The following is a 16,330-nucleotide window of genomic DNA, read 5'->3' as shown; positions in this document are numbered from 1 at the left end:
CTGGACCTTTTGTGTTCCAGACCCTCCAAGGATAACTAATTTTCAAAGAATAAAACTCAAAAACCATACTTAGTGGTTTAAATGTATTCAGTCCTGTTGCTCTTTGCCGTGCAAAGGCACCTTAAGACTTCCCAGTGCCTTAGTATCTGCTTCCTCCCTATGAACTTTCTGGAAGGAAGACAGTGTCAGACAGTTAGTGATGCCAGGATACCCCTTGAACACTCTGTCAGCTGTGCAACCCTCTTAACCTCAGTTTCCTTTTCTGAAAAGAGAAGAATTCGCCATGCAGTAGTGTCACACACCTTTAACCCCACCACTCCGGAGGCAGAGACTGTCCAATCCTTGTGAGCTCAAGGCTAGCCTGGTCTACAGAGCTAGTTCTGCGACATCCAGAGTATTTACACAGAGAAACCCTGTCTTGAAAAACAAAACCAACAAACAACAGTAACAATTCTAACAACAAACAGAAGAATTATACAAAAACCCCGTGAAACTTCTATGAGGACCTAACAATCTCATGCATGTTCACAGATTTCTTAGTTTAAAACTTTCCAATATCAGCGTGGCATTTTCATGAGAGCAGCTGTTTGGACTTAGTGTCCCATCCCGGAAGGGGGCTACCAGTTCACTCTACTGCTGCATGTAGCCCTGATCCCCTCATAGCTCCCCCCCCCCCACCTTTCTCTCTCTCAACTCTCAACTTTAATAACAGGTCTCACTATGGAGCCTCAGCTAGCCTTGAATTCACAGGGAACCTCCTGCCTCTGCCTTCTGAGTGCTAGAATTAAGCGCATGCACACACACACCCCCAACACACACACAGAGCATTACTCATAGACTTTTTGTTTTTCTATTGATTTTGTTGTGATTGTTGTTGTTTTGAGACAGAGTTTCCGTGTGTATCTCTGACTCTCCTGGAACTCACTATGCAGCCTTGCCTAGCCTGGAACTCACAGAGATCCACCTGCCTCTGTCCCAACCCCAAGTGCTGGGATTAAAGGCGTGTGCCACCATGCTTTATTCCCTGGTAGACTTTTAATTCTCAAACCAGGCACTGCGTCTGGTTCCTTCACGGATCTGGGTCAGACCAGGCTGCTGCTTGACTGAAGCAGACAGCAAGTTCATGACCTCCATCACACACGCTGCATGATGGCCATACTGATGATCTATAAAGTGGGACGTCTCAGAGGCAACATGGCAGGAGTTACATTAAGCTCCCTTCCTTCCTATAGTCAATACCCTAAGCCAGGGTGAAGACAGACAACCAATGCAGGGTAGTCGGTAGAGCCCAAGGAACTGCCTGTGACTTCCCTAATTGATGAGCTGCATTAACTAGGACGCAGCCAAGCAGAAGGACCCACAAGCGACCAATATCTAAAGCTCCACCGCCTCACCCTCTCTTGTCATTTGCCCGCCGTGTCTCTAAGAGGCCTAGGCAAGTGTAGGACTGATTTCTGAAAGACTATTTGGGAAAGATTCATTCATCATGTCCCATGTCGCAGATGTGCTCAGTGTTGAAGGGGCAAAGCCAGGCTCTTAAAGAACTCTAAAATCCCAGGAAAACAAACAAGGAAGTAGTTATTGATAGCCCAGTGCACCAGGACACAGGAAGTCAGAGTCTGTGAGAAGGCACAGGGCAGATAGCAATGGCTGTGCAGAACCTAGGGTGCAGGGTGACAGACCTCTGCAAAGGCAGAGTTTAGCTTATTTAAAGAAGTTCTACTCTTAAAGCCAGGCACTAAGTAGAGAAATTTTTTAAAAAAGTGGTGAGCAAGGAGAATGAGTTATTATCAGGACAAAGACAACTGTACACAGAAATAAAGAAATGGCGAGCTCAGGGACAGACAGCTAGCGTGGCTCTGGGCCCGGCTTTCACACTCCACTGCTGGAATGGCTCTCGGCAGAGCTGAGTTCCTGGAAAGACAGGAGAGAGGTGGTGTGAAGCCTTTCCCGCCTCCTGCCTCAGAGCCTGGGAAGCCAGGGTCTGAAACAGGAGAAGCTGCAGAGAACCAGACCCTGTTCTGGCCCCTTCTGATGTGTAGCAGTAAGAAAAGCTGAGCAGCTCATATGTCCTAGAGACTCTGGGCTCCACCATGTTAGAACCCACATTTCTCCCTAAGATAAAGTGCCTTCTCCATGTGACCAAAGATCATAAGGACAAGGAGCTGGAGAGATGATCCAATGGTTAAGAGCACTTGCAGCTCTTCCGGAGGACCTGGGTTCGATTCCCAGCACCCACGTAAATAGCTCACAGCGGTCTGTGACTCCAGTTCCAGGGGTTATGCCAACCTCTTCTGACCTCTGCAGACACCAGCCATGCATGTGTCATAAAGACAAATATGCAGGCACCCACACACACATGACTAGATTAGATAGATAGATAGATAGATAGATAGATAGATAGATAGACAGACAGATAGATAGATAAATGCTAAAGATAGCTATTGCTCCCTTGTGTAGTCTGAATGCTTGTGTGTAGGTTCAATTTTCTTATCCAATATATTTTATTAACCAAGCATACATCACTTATAACCGACTATCCACAAGAGGATTAAGGAACACAACAACAAAACCATAAGGATATCAGTTCTGAGGAACGATTCTCCTGGCATAATCAGCAGAATTTCTTCTGCTGGAACCTGGAGTAACCAGAACCCAGAACCTCAGCAGGAGCTTCGAGCCCTGGAGTCTTCCCTTGAGTGGTTCTCTCTAGGAGCGTCTCGAAGTGGAGTGATGACCAGCCAAAACTATCCCAAGTCTCCAACAAGCTCCGCCTCCAGTTCTGGGCTCATTTATATATCTCCTCCCAGAGTCTGTTCACGGGATCTTTTCAGCTGGCAACAATCAAGCTCTTGCACCAAGTAGTTGGTCTTCTAGTAGATTAACCTCACCTGTTCTCTCACAAGACCGTTCCGATCCCGTACTTGGGACCCTAAAAAACAGGTTTATCTCTCCTTCACTTGTGTCTCCCATAACTCCCAAAACTCACAGATTGAAACCCTGAACCTGGAGTTGATAGCATTAGGAGTGATTGAATTATGAGGGCTCAGCCTTCTAAATGAGGCCCAAAGGAACACTACCATCCCTCCCACCAGGAAAAGACCCAGTAAGAAGGCAGGCACCAGTGCTGATGCTGCCTAGATCTTTCTGAACTTCTCAGAACTGTGAATTGGTTGTGTTGTAGCTGCCCAGCCTGTGTGTTTTTGCAGCGATGGTGGTGGTTTTATGTTTTGTTCATTTTAGACCAGATCTGGCTATGTAACCTAGGTTAGCTTTAATCTTCCTGCCTCAGCCTTTCAAGTGCTGTGATTCTGATCACACACACACACACACACACACACACACACACACACACAGAGGCTCTAGCCTGTGGAATTTCCTTATAGCAGCTGGCAGTGACTGAGGCACTCCTTAGCTGCCATTCCAACGCTTAGCAGGCAGTCCCTTAGGGCCTCTTAGACTGAGGGGTGGAACAGCCAGACCCCAGTCTCTTACCTGTGGAGCCACTCTCTTCTAGTTCGGGTTTTGTCACCCAAGCAGACACTCCTGCTTAGCATGGAGGGCTAGATCTAGGTGGCATTAATAGCAATTTGCAGACATTTTCCTGTGCTTTGGCTTTTGGGGTTCCCTGTAACCTGCTGGCATGTCTAGCATTCCTGCATCCACTCCCCAAGAGCTAGAATTCTGGGTACTGGATGGCCCCGTTCCCATCTTACACTCTCAGTCAGATACAAGACTAAATAAATCATTCCAGATACACACTTGTTCTTCTTTTTAATTCATGGTGGTTTCAGTCAAATAAAATGCATTTTTTAAAAAATGAAAATGTGTCTCACAGAACAGACAGTACACAAGTATTTTAAATACTTCCTTGCTTTTATTTATTTATTTATTTCTTACTTTTATGTGTATTTGGTATGTGTGTATGTGTAAGCACATGGGCATGTTTATTTGGTATGTGTGTATATGTAAGCGCACGGGCATAGTGGATACTATGTAGGGGTCAGAGGACAACTTTTGAGAGTCAGTTTTCTCCTTCTACCATACGGACTCAAACTCAGGTTGTCCCCAGGCTGGTATGGTGGCTCACACTTGTGACCTCAGCATGTGCAAGCTGAAGAAGAAGGGTCACCATGAAGTTAAGGTCAGCCTGTGCTACCATAACCTCCAAGACAGCCTGAACTACAGAGTAAAACACCTTCCTCTCAAGGAAAAAAGAAAAAGGGAAGAAAAAAAAAAAGGATTAGCAAGCTCAAATGTCAGGTGTTTTTTTGTTTGTTTGTTTGTTTTGTTTTTTTTCTTTTTACTCAATGACTAATCTCTCTGGCCCATTTCTTGATTCAATATACTACAAGAATTAATACCTGTATAAATAGAATACATATAACATATTATGTGTACTAGTTCATTCACTAGTCGACGTATCAGCTGCATAATAGCTGAGGCCCAGTACAAAATGAAACCATATGGGGTTCCTTTTTCAACACACACACACACTTCCTATACAACCCCGCTAAACGAGGCATTGAGCCCACCCTCCCACACACAAGTCCTCTGCTGACTACACAGCTCACCTGCCTAAAAAGCTGTCTCCGCACCCACCAAATTACCTGCCAGGCCTGGAGAAGAAATAGCCAGCCAAAGAGATGTGGTCTGTGCACTCACTCTCTCTCTCTCTCTCTCTCTCTCTCTCTCTCTCTCTCTCTCTCTCTCTCTCTCTCCAGGCTACAGAAGGAAGGAAGGAGGGAAGGGAACATTCTCTCTGACATTTGATGGGGACGGAGATAGGTCCTGGGTCATCTAGGAGCCACCTTATCTCTGAGGTCAGCGGGGACTTGCCTAAGGAAATGACCTAGAAGCTCAGGGCTGGAGAGTGATGCGGATCTGGCAGGCAAAGCCTCGGAGGGAATGCACTCTAGGCCCAAGGAAGACACCGTACAAAGCTTGGAGAAGAGCCTGCAGGGTAGTGCATCTCAAGAAACCGCAAGGACCATGCCTGGCTACTGCCCAAACGAAACATGCAAGGTACGGGCAGCTGGGGGAAGACAGAGAGGGAAATCAGGACCAGCCTTGAAGGAAGGTTAAGTTTTATCCTAGAGGCAGCTAGCTGGAAGCTCTTAATGGGTTTCTTGGCCCCCTCCCAGCTGCATAGTGAGCCAGGATGAGTATCAACCACTTTATCAGAGGAGGAAAAACGGAGCTGCCCTTCCTGGTTTCAGATGAAGAGTAAAAGAAAACACAGCGAGATGGCGCCTAGGCAGGAAGTCCTGCTGTGCCGAGCCCTTCAGCCTTGCTCGGGCCAGGGACCCTAGCACACTAGAACCACTACTAGCCAGGAGCCCAGGAGAGCATAGCTCATTGGTACAGCCTCAGCAACAGGGTATCACACAGCATGTGGCAGCATGTGGCAGGGAGCCGTTCTCTACGAGGCCTCTGAGGGTGCGCTCCACACCATCGTGCCTACTGGGAATGCTCTGTTTGCAGCTTGCCCTTCCTACCAGATACCCAATGGCCTAAGAATAAGACCTGTGTCTTACTTGTTGTTTTTTTTTTTTAACTCTAGTTCCTCACAAGAGAAGCCGTATGCCACTGTTTGAATGTGTTCTCCAAAGCTCATGCTGAAGAGAATCCAGAAATTCACATGATGGTGATATTTGGGGGTGAGGCTCTTGGGGGGGCTATCAGGCTTAGATGAAGCCATAAGTGTGGGGCCTCAGTGTTTGGGACTAGTGGATTTATAAGATGAAGAGCCTTATGTATCCTGGTTACTGGCATGTGTTACTATTGAGACAACAACCAGAAAAGCCCCCTCCAGATGCAGCCTTCAGCCTTCGGCATCTCACCACCACAGCTGGTAGTTTCCTGCTGAAAGATTAAACTTCCCAGCTTCCCTTGCGGATTACAGAAGTCTTTTCTACCCCAATAAGAGGCCACATCCCATGTCCTCTGTAGGAATTTTAGCCATCCACACATGTAAACTACACTCACCACGGTGAATAAATATGGTCCCACCTCAGGTCAGAGCAAGCCTTATGTCTCTCGGCTTTAACATTCTAACCAATGGAGCCGGGCACCGCGGTGCACGCCATTAACCCCAGCACTCGGGAGGCAGAGACAGGCGGATCTCTGTGAGTTCGAGGCCAGCCTGGTCTACAGAGTGAGTCCAGGACAGCCAGTGATGTTACTCAGAGAAACCCGGACTTGAAAAACCAAAAACCAAACCAAACCAACCCAAAACTTTCTAACAACGACCGTGAGAACTAAGTCTCATTTCTAAGTTGCTTGGTCTGTGTTATTCTGTCATAGCCTCACAAAACTAAGTCCTCATAAATGTACTGGTAATTTAATTATGTTAGTAAATTATACCACTGAGAGTTGTATCCAAGATACGTTATACATTGCCATGTGTAGAAGGGACATTTACTTCTCAGCAATCATGGATAATTTCTATAAAGATAAAAATGTTTGACTTCAATGCCGTTGGCTCTAAAGGATATTTTTGGAGTCCATCAGTTTTCTAATTTGAGACTTACCCGGAAGTGATGAAAACCTCTGTCCATTTTGACTGTTCTATGCTTAGCAAACAGGGACTGTATGTTTAGGCTTTCATCTCCCACGGGGCGTGACGTACAGTAAGTGGGTCATTATTCAATGACTGTGTAGACCACACCCACATACACACCAACTCATGCATATTTCTGTGCTAACATAGGATTTGTTTCTGTTTTTGTTTTTGTTTTTATGTCACAGATTCAGTAGCTTGTTTAAATGTTCAACAGAAGCCCAAACAGAACATACAGCACAATGGACACAATGCATATCAAAGCACACGAGTGTGCAGTCATCAGATGTCAAGACCCATGCAGACAGCAGTCTGTAGTTGCTTGTACAAACGTCACGATTGGAAGCTTGCAGTACATAGTAGAACAGTACATAGGAAGGAAATAGCTAGAAAGAAACGGGAAAGGATTTAGGTAAAAGGTTGTAACTGAAAAATAAATTCAGAGAGGAAACGAGCCAGAAGTGACTCTCAAGAAGCTTGGCTTCATGACATGGCATCTGAGAAACATCTGGGCAAAACAGCAGGGCTGCCCTACTCCAGACTGTTGCTCGGGAGCCTGTGGGAGGGTATGCACTGACCCTCGTGTAACTAGAGATCCAGCCACGGGAAACACAGCATCTTCTAGACCTCACAGGGATTTTCTCAGTACTGTTCAAAGTCAGGCCTTGTAGTTAGTAAGCAGGCGTCATTTCCCTTATAGCCACAGAGGGTCTAAAATTCCAAGTCCCTCTGGGTGTGGTTGCCCACACCTTTAATCCCAGCACTCAGAAGGCAGGTGGATATCTGTGAGTTTGAGGCCTGGCTTGGTCTACAAAGCAAGTTCCAGGACAGCCAGGGTTCTGTTACACAGAGAAACCCTGTCTAAAAAAATAAAAGTAAAACAGTAAAAATTAAAAAAAAAAACAAAACCAAAAAAAACCCAACATCAAATAAACAAACAACAACAACAGAGACCTGTGTTATTTTGGTTTAAGGGATTTCCTACTTTTCAGAGAAGATAGAAAAGAAAGCGCAGGGACTTCTGAAAGTTCACAGTTGACACAGTCCAGAGTGCTGGGTTCCGGTCCCCTGCACTCCCGGCTGGGGCAGCAGAGGAGGAGCAAGGCCAGGCTTGAAGCAGGTTATCACAGGGCATGCGTCTCCCTGCGCAACCCCAACTCACTAGGGTGCTTGCCCCACATATCACTGTCATGTCCAGAGAGGATGCTGCACAGATCCCGTGGAGCTAGACAATGCCATCCCATCACTGGAAACAAGGAGTGCACAGCTGTGTTGCTCATGCTTGGGAGGTTGAGCCAAGAGAATCGTGAGTTCGAGGCCAGCATGTCATCTAGCATTGGCGACATGAGAAGACAAACAAAGCCCTGTTAGGAAAGAGGGACAGACCCCTCTCCAGACCCATCTGATCGTGTGAGTGCTGCAACCACTGACCAATGCCACCCAGTCCTTAGGGTAAGACAGTGTCACAGGAAGCACAGAAGAAGAACGGCATGGAGTCCTGGGCAGAGCAACACTCGGTCAGAAAAGGTGGTAGAAGAGTAGGGAACTTGGCCACTAGATCGTCTGAGACAAGCTGAAGAGCCTCTGAAAACCAAGTCGGCACAAATAGAATAAAAAGAACCCTAAGCAAGGACCGGGGGCAGCTACCCTTACAAACAAACAAGCTTGCTGCAGCCATTGGCTCAGAGAGGCCCTGACTGAAGCAACTACCTTTTCCACAGTAACAGTCCTGTGGGGGAACCAGACAGCTATGGTGGCCTGTGGTTGGCAAAAGAGCTTGTAGACCGAGAGCCCTCATGCAGCCGACAGTGAAGACCACAGGCCTCCGTGATTTTCAATTGCATTGTACTCTTTTTCTTCATGGCTGGGGTGTAGAGGCCTGTGGCATTCCTCCCGTGAGGCTCCTACATGATGAGCTAGCCCAGAGAAATCCTGTCTAACGAACGGAGAAGAATGCCTGAAACACACAACCTCCCCACCCCCCACCATTTCATAACCCGTACAGGCTGAGCATCAGTCGCTGTGTCTGTCAACACTGTAACAGGAACAGGGAAGGGGGGTGTTGGAGAACTCAGCTGTCAGCTACCACTTAATCAAGTCACTTGAGCTTTGCTTTTGTCAGCTTCCTTATTTATGAAATGAGAATGCCAGAAAGGATAAGTCCCTTTTTAAACCTAGTTCTGAGTAGGTGAGCAATCTTTAAAACTTCGCTTGACAGCATGTACCTTCCCCATCTTTTTGTGATAAGGACAACGAGAGGCCAGGCAAAGGTAGAAGTGCTCAGGTTGGGCAGGGCAGGGGTAGCAGCATCACGTAGCCTCGCTACGTCCTTCCATGGCTAGCCTACACACACACACACACACACACATATACACACTATATGAGTCCCCAGAGAACTTCATGGAAAAGTGGGAAGGAAGAGTGTAAGAAGAGGAGCCTGAGGAGGGGTGCTGTGAAATGCCATCCTCAGGCATATCAGGATTGTTGCACAAACGAACTCACTATAGTTGTGGTCACCTGCACAAAACCTATACAGGGTCAAGCCAAGAAAACCAGTCAGCATTTCAGTGTGAAACACTAACTGGCCTCAATGTGTGTGTGTGTGTGTGTGTGTGTGTGTGTGTGTGTGTGTGAAGGGGTCAGGGAGTGGAGAACAGGACAAGAGAGTAAGAGGGGACATAAGGCGTTTTTAACATCAGAAAATTAGCTGGGCAGTGGTGGTGCACACCTTCAATCCCAGCACTCGGGTGGCAGAGACAGGCAGATCGCTGTGACTTTGAGGCTAGCCTGGTCTACAAGAGTGAGTTCCAGGACAGCCAGGGCTACACAGAGAAACCGTGTCTTGAAAAATAAAAACAGCCCCAGGACCACCTGCCCAGGGATAGCACCACTAATTAAAAAGATGTAACAGGAAAAAAAAAAAAAGAAAAAGAAAAAGAAGAAGAACAACAACAACAACACACATACACTCAGAATATTAATTTACCTTAGAAACCAGAACATGTGGAATAAGATTTTGGGCTCGCCCTTTCCCCTGGCTGGCAGCGCAGAGGCCGCCTGATGCCTGGAGTTACTGTAAAAGATGTTAACCAGCAGGAGTTCGTCAGAGTTCTGGCAGCCTTCCTCAAAAGGTCCGGGAAGCTGAACGTCCCCGAATGGGTGGACATAGTCAAGCTGGCCAAACATAAAGAGCTTGCCCCCTCAGATGAGAACTGGTCCCACAGTGCGGCACCAGTACTTCTGTGGGGGTGCGGGGGTTGGGACCAAGATCTACGGAGGGTGGCAGAGAAAAAGTATCAGACCCACCACTACAGCGGAGGCTCCAAGAATGTGATCCACCAGGTCCTCCAAGCCCTGGAGAGACTGAAAACGGTTGGAAAGGACCAAGGGCTTTGGCAAGTTAACACCTCAGGGACAGAGAGATCTGGACAGGATCGCTGGACAGGCGGCAACTGCCAACAAGAAGCACTATAACAAAACATGCTGGGTAATAAATGCCTCATTCATTAAAAAAAAAAAAGATACTTGTCTCAGAATATTTTTAAATTTATGTAGAGCTCCTGATAACCAAATTTCAGTATCTCTAGGATATGCAGCAAAGATCATACTATTTGGATATCTTTTGGACATGGTATCAGGCCTCACATCCACCCAAGCTAGTCCTGGAAGACACCAGTGCATTTAGAAAGAAAAGCCTGATCAAGCTGAGCCTGAAGTCCACAAGCCCATAAAATGTTCTGCCAGTAATTGTCTTAGTTACTTTCCTCTGCTGTGAAGAGACACCATGATAGAAGAAGGCATTTAATTAGGGCCTGGCTTACAGTTTCTGAGGGTGAGCTCAGGACCATCATGGTGGCGAACATGGCAGCAAGCAAGTAAGTATGGTGTTGGAGCAGTAGCTGAGAGCTTATATCTGACCCACAGACAGCAGGCAGAGAGAGAGAAGAGAGAGAGAGAGAGAGAGAGAGAGAGAGAGAGAGAGAGAGAGAGAGAGAGAGAGATATTAAGACTGAGAGCCTGAACCTGAGCCTTTTGAAACTTCAGAGTCTCCTCCAACAAGGCCACACCTCCTAATCCTTCCCAAAACAGTTCCACCAACTGGGAACCAAGCATTCAAGTATGAGCCCATCGAGATGGTTTTCATCCAACCCACCACATTCCACCCCCTGGCCCTTATAGGCTTGCTACTGACTCACAGTGCAAAATGCATTCCGCCCAAATCCAAAAGTCCCCACAGTTTGTAATAGCACCGTTTCAACACCGTTGAAAAGTCCAAGTTTCTTCAAAGACTCGAGGCAATCTCTTAAGTGTAGCTCTCTGTAAAGTCAAGAAAGCAAACTACGTAGCTCCCACCCACAATGCCATGGAGTACACAGTACCATTCTAAAAGGAAAGAAATTGGGCCTAGTGATAAAATAGTGGATCAAACCCCAGCAGGGCAAAGCTCCAAACCAAGTAGCACTGTGTCCAGTTTCAAAAGGCTTGGATGGCTCTTCAGATCTTCCATCCCTTGTTGACTGCAACACAATTCTTTCTCTTGGACTGGCTTCACCACCTGTACACAGATCTCCTAGGCCTCACCTTCACAGCTTTCTGAGATGGCCTCTCCGGCCTCTGTGGACTCCCTTGTCATGTGCCTGGCCTCTGTGGCTTTCCTTTTTTTTTTTTTTTTTTGAGTAGTTTATGTCAAGTGTTTTGTCATAGGGACAAGAAATCTACACAATTTCCCTCCCCTGTCCAAGCTCAAGAGATCTTTGTGTGCTTTCTGATGCTGTGAGTTTGGGTACCAGCCCTGCCTGGTGCTCAGCCCCTTCCTCCCAATAACTGCTGTTAGATTTGAAGATGGTACAGATCCAACATGTGCCAGAAGCAAGGATGTGTAGAGAGAAGAGAGAGCTATGGCCTGGGAACCGGAGGGATTTGCCTTCCAATCTGAGTGCCTACCCTCTCCAGCAGTGTGACTTTGGATAGACCATTCAGCCCCTCCAAAATGTGAGTTTCCTTAACTCTTCAAACCAGATGAAAGTTGCCGAGGGAGGGACTCAGAGCACCACAAGTCAGCTCCGCCTCCTGCCCCAAAGTCCTTAAGGCTTCTAGAATCATCCTGACCTTTACTATTAAACAAACAAAAAAGCCAGGTATGGTGGTGCACTCCTGTACTCTGCGTCTCACTCCCTGCACCTTCTGACCCTGGTCACTAAAACATGTCGGTACACACCCTTGGCCCACCCTTACTTCTCTGCCTCTAAGACGGCACAGCTGTGTGCTGCAGAGTCCACGGAGGCTTGAACGCCATGAGTCCCTCCGCCCTCTTCCTGCTGTTGTAGCAGAAGGCCATGGGCTGGGCAGTTCTTAAAGAACAAAAGTACGTATTGGAATTATAGTTCTGGGGCAGAGACGTTCAAGAGCACACACTGCCATCGGGAAAGGGATGTGGAAGAGCTTGTTTAAAACCCTCGAAATTGCCCTTCAGAGACCATCTTTCAAAGACCAGCTGAGCAGCTTCTAGGAGTCAGACACCCTGGGGAGAAACTCAGAAGAGTTTGATAAGTGATGACTGTGTGAAGAGGTTTAATTAAGAGTAACCTAGAATCCAGCAGGGCCTTTGACAAACCCAAGTGTTCAAGCGGCTGAAAAAATAGATGCGACAGATCGCAGGGAAACTAAGTCAAAGGAGAGAAGGGGCAGGGCCACACCCAGTTATGTCAGTGACAGTTTCCCAAACAAGCTGCTCACTTGGACTCCAGAAAGGCATAAATAACAGGTGCCTAAAGCCAATCCCACAGGACTGGGCATCTAAAACAAACAAACAAAACAAAAGCAAGCCAGTCTTATGTAGCTCAGGCTAGCCTCAAACTTGCTATGTGCCAGAGAGTAGCAACCTTGAACTCTGAGCTTCCTACTTCTACTTCTCAACGCTGGTATTCCCGGCATGCACCACCCTGCCTGGCCTGCTGGGTTTTACTCTGCAGATTGGAACTGCAGTTCTCAGCGTGTACACCCACGACCACTAGACTAGACTGCCTCCCAAGCATTTGCAATTTGGCACCTAAATTTACTGGCTAGTTGGTTGTTAAGTATAAGTTCCGGCATGTTGCAACACTGACACTTTTAATTAAAATTATTACAATCTTCAGGGTGGCCAGTGCTTTCTCACACGCTACTGAGAGCTCCCATAACCAACCACTGCGAAGGCAGAAAAATCTCAAATACTTTACATGGGTCCCTTTTCTCCTCCAGCTCAGATGTCCATTCTAATTACCTGGAGAAATTTGATGGAAATATATGTTTGTCCTTTGTTATCAACAACAACAACCAAAAAAACATAAATTGCCATCTTAGTCTTTAATTTTTCTTACTATAGAAATCTAACTGTTAAAGACAGTTTCTTCTTGATTGAAATACTATTATTAGCTGGCACGATGGCACACACCCTTTAATCCCAGGACTCAGGAGGCAGAGGCAGGCAGATCTTTCTGAGTTCAAGGCTGGCCTGGTCTACAAAGCAAGTCCAGGACAGCCAAGGCTACACAGAGAAACCCTGTCCTGAAAAAACAAACAAACAAACAAACAAAACTAAACAAGCCATGGAAAATAAAGTTTTAGTAGAAACTTCTTAAGGAAAATGATAGAACCTGGTGTCTATACTAAGAAGTAGTTAATTATGTAACTGCATAATGATTTAATTGACTAAGCTATTTGAATAATAAAATGAACAAATACGTGATGATGTAATTAAATGCAATGCTAGTGATTAATTACAGTAATTAATATTTATCAACAGGACAGGATCACGTCTTCCTTTAGAAAACTAAAACAAATGTGTTCACACATGTGAATATAAGAGTAGGAAGAGTTCTGTGAGGTGCTATCTTCGAAGTCTGAGCAAAACACAAGGTCATTCTGAATACTTTGCAAATATCAGAACTAGCTCTGTAGGCTTCCTATCTTTTGTAGAAGGGTGGAACCCCCTCTGACCCACACACGCAGGTGGGATACCCTTGTTCTAACCTGCACAGAGTGGTTAAACCCTCTCTTAACTTGTGCCTTAAGTGGAACCCTTCCTTAGCACATGCTTGGTAGCAGCTACATCTCTGTTTGCAGCTGCTCACAGAGGGCTCTGAGCGCACACTGGAGCGCTGCACTCTGGGCAGAGCCCTTTCTCTGTCAGTGTGAGCAGAACTGGCAGTTCCTTAGGAACGAACTCTGGTGGACCTTGGTGGTTTGTAAGTTACTTCAAACACTTTCGTGTCACAGACCCTTAGAAGGCTCTCTCCTAAGGTGAGGGTAACAAGGCTTGAAGGACCAACCCAGAAGACTGGGATCCAGAGGAGCAGGGCAGGTTTTGTGCTGGGGACATTTGTCCACAAGGAAGAAAGGCTTCGAGGCTGTTCGCTATTGACTTTGTCTGAAGGATAAGAGATACAATTAGAAGACTGAAGAATACTGTTCTCTTAGTTACCTAATAAAACACTGCCAACCCTGCCTACAGTCAGGACCCTCAAAGTAAAAGGGCCTTCACCAGGAGACAGCCCAGCTTCTACAGTCCCAGGACACCCCAATGTCCACCAACGGTCTGTTCTACTTGCCTCTCATCCAGAGTCCCTCACATTGCTAGAGATGCTGATGTAACTGATGGACAATGAAACTGGTCTGAGAAGAGAAGTGATGTCATTTCAGGCCTCCCTTAGATGCTTAGGATACAGTCAAATGTGGATAAAAATGAGAGAGAGAGAGAGAGAGAGAGAGAGAAGAAAGAGAGGGAAGGGAAGGGAAGGGAAAGGGAGGGCAGGGCAGGGGAGGGAACGGATGCTGTGTACATGAGAAGGACAAGACATCACGACTAGAACCAACAGAAAGAACCAGACAGCAGCAGCAGCCCTGCAGAGACCTCTGATATGAAGAGATGAAAGACAGACGAGAAAGCGGTTGTCATTTATGGCGTTCACAGATAAGCTTCCGAACTTTTTAAAGATCAACAAAGAGAAAGAAAGAAAAAGAAGGAAAACCCACCACAGATCTTAAAAACAGCAAAATGGAACATTCAAAGGCTAAAAGCAGGAGCCCAATGGCCAGGTTCTCCCACACGTTAAATGAAGCAGCCAAGACTTAGTCAACTAAATACAAGAATAGGTTGGGAGCAGTGGCCCCCACACACAGCCCCAGCACTTCAGAGGCTGAGGCAAGCAGACTGCTGACAGTTTGAGGCCAACCTGGATTACATAGTCCATTCCAGGCCATCCTGGGCTACAGAATGGGCCCATGTCTCAAAGGATTGAGATGCAGCTCAGTCAATAGAGTGTTTGCCTCGCATCCATGGAGCCCTGGACTCGAACCCAGGGCTACATGGAGTGTGTTTGGTGGCACTTGACTGTAATCCCAGAACTAGAGAGGTGGAGGAAGGAGGACCAGAAGTTCCAGGTCATCCTTGTCTGCGCAAAGAAATCATCCCTAAAAGCACACAAAGAAACGACAGCAGCAAAACAAGGAGTTGGAAACACAAAAGGTAAACTGAGACACGGCTCGCAGTGGCGATGTCTAATCGATACCCACCTATAGTCACAGGGGCTGCCAGTAAGTTCTGAGAAGACTAAAGTCACATCATAGAGAAAAAGGAGAATCCCCATACCTAGAGACAGTCATACGTCTTCAACTTAAAGTGAGCTGTCCATCAAAATGTAAAAGACAGACATTCTAGGCATTTCTAAGTGTCATTTCATCTTCAGGAGCTGCACACACAATTTCTTCTTCTCTGTCACAGCGACGAGTTCCTTCTGTTTTCTTCTTTGCTTTTGCTCATTCGTCAGTTTACAGCCTCACCACTCAGTCCTGCTTTATTGTCACCTCCTCGCAGGCGGAGGCTGTGGCTGCCCCGTTTTCTTTTCCTACTTCCTATTCTCTGGTTGTCCGTGGTGTGTGGCCTGTAAACCCCTGGAGCCGAGACAGAAGGAAAGAAGCTCACTCTTAGAGCTCACACTTCTCAAGAAAACAGACAGGAAGAAGTTGTGGATTCCTGAGGAAATTGTCCACTGATTGTGTGTGTGTGTGTGTGTGTGTGTGTGTGTGTGTGTGTTCATATAGCTGAAATAATTTTCAGTTCACAGCACCCACATGGAGGCTCACAGTCATCTGTAACTCCAGTTTCAGGGGGTCTAATGCCCTCATCTGGCCTCCATGTGTACTGCACACACATGCAGTGCACATATGTACAGCAGGCAAACAGTCATACATATAAAAAAATTTTTTTAATATTTTGAGATAAAATGTTTTTATTTGGTTGGTTTTGTTTTTCTTTCAAGTCAGGGTTTCTCTGTGTTGTCATGGCTGGCCTTGAACTCAGAGATCTGCCTGCCTCTGCCTCCTGAGTGCTAGGATTAAAGGCGTGTCCCACTGCACCCGACTGAGATAAAAGGATTTTAAACTTCAAATCGTATACCCAAGTGCCATGACCTAGGTATCGTTTATCCTCCAGAAGTCCAGAGTCCGGAGGTTTGGGCCTGTGTTGCAGTGTTGAGCTGTGGAACTTTTTTTGTTGTTGTTTTTGTTTTTGTTTTTCGAGAGAGGGTCTCTCTGTGTAGCCTTGGCTGTCCTAGACTCACTTTGTAGACCAGGCTGGCCTCGAACTCACAGCGATCCGCCTGCTTCTGCCTCCCAAGTGCTGGGATTAAAGGTGTGTGCCACCACCACCCAGCTTGCTGGTGGACCTTTTAATAGATAGGTACTGATAGGTGATGAAATCACTGGACTCTACCCTCACTTGTGAATGCC

General features: G+C 46.6%; 1 protein-coding gene and 1 long non-coding RNA gene across 6 annotated transcripts in view; one reads left to right on the top strand and one right to left on the bottom strand.

Moving 5' to 3' along the window:
- The window catches only part of LOC311607623, a 96,385-nt gene that overhangs the window by 8,931 nt on the left and 71,124 nt on the right, over nt 1–16,330 (bottom strand). For 4 of the 5 annotated variants that reach the window (XR_014782663.1, XR_014782665.1, XR_014782666.1 and 1 more), the window contains exon 4: nt 13,903–15,493. This is a non-coding gene — a long non-coding RNA (uncharacterized lncRNA). Of the gene's footprint in view, nt 1–13,902; nt 15,494–16,330 lie in introns of those variants that run through there. The other variant, XR_014782664.1, reaches the window with a different exon arrangement.
- LOC311607620 (small ribosomal subunit protein eS19-like) lies at nt 9,457–10,036 on the top strand (the record flags this gene model as incomplete). The annotated part of the gene is made up of 2 exons (XM_084799530.1): nt 9,457–9,796; nt 9,914–10,036. Exons 1-2 carry the CDS (start codon nt 9,623–9,625, stop codon nt 10,034–10,036), a joined length of 297 nt encoding a protein of 98 aa, XP_084655656.1. The 5' UTR covers nt 9,457–9,622.

This window comes from Acomys minous (genome assembly GCF_964271855.1).
Source record: "Acomys minous genome assembly, chromosome: 10".
NCBI lineage: Eukaryota > Metazoa > Chordata > Mammalia > Rodentia > Muridae > Acomys > Acomys minous.
The sequence above is the reverse complement of the archived record's forward strand: the minus strand, read 5'-3'. Positions and strand labels throughout refer to the sequence as shown.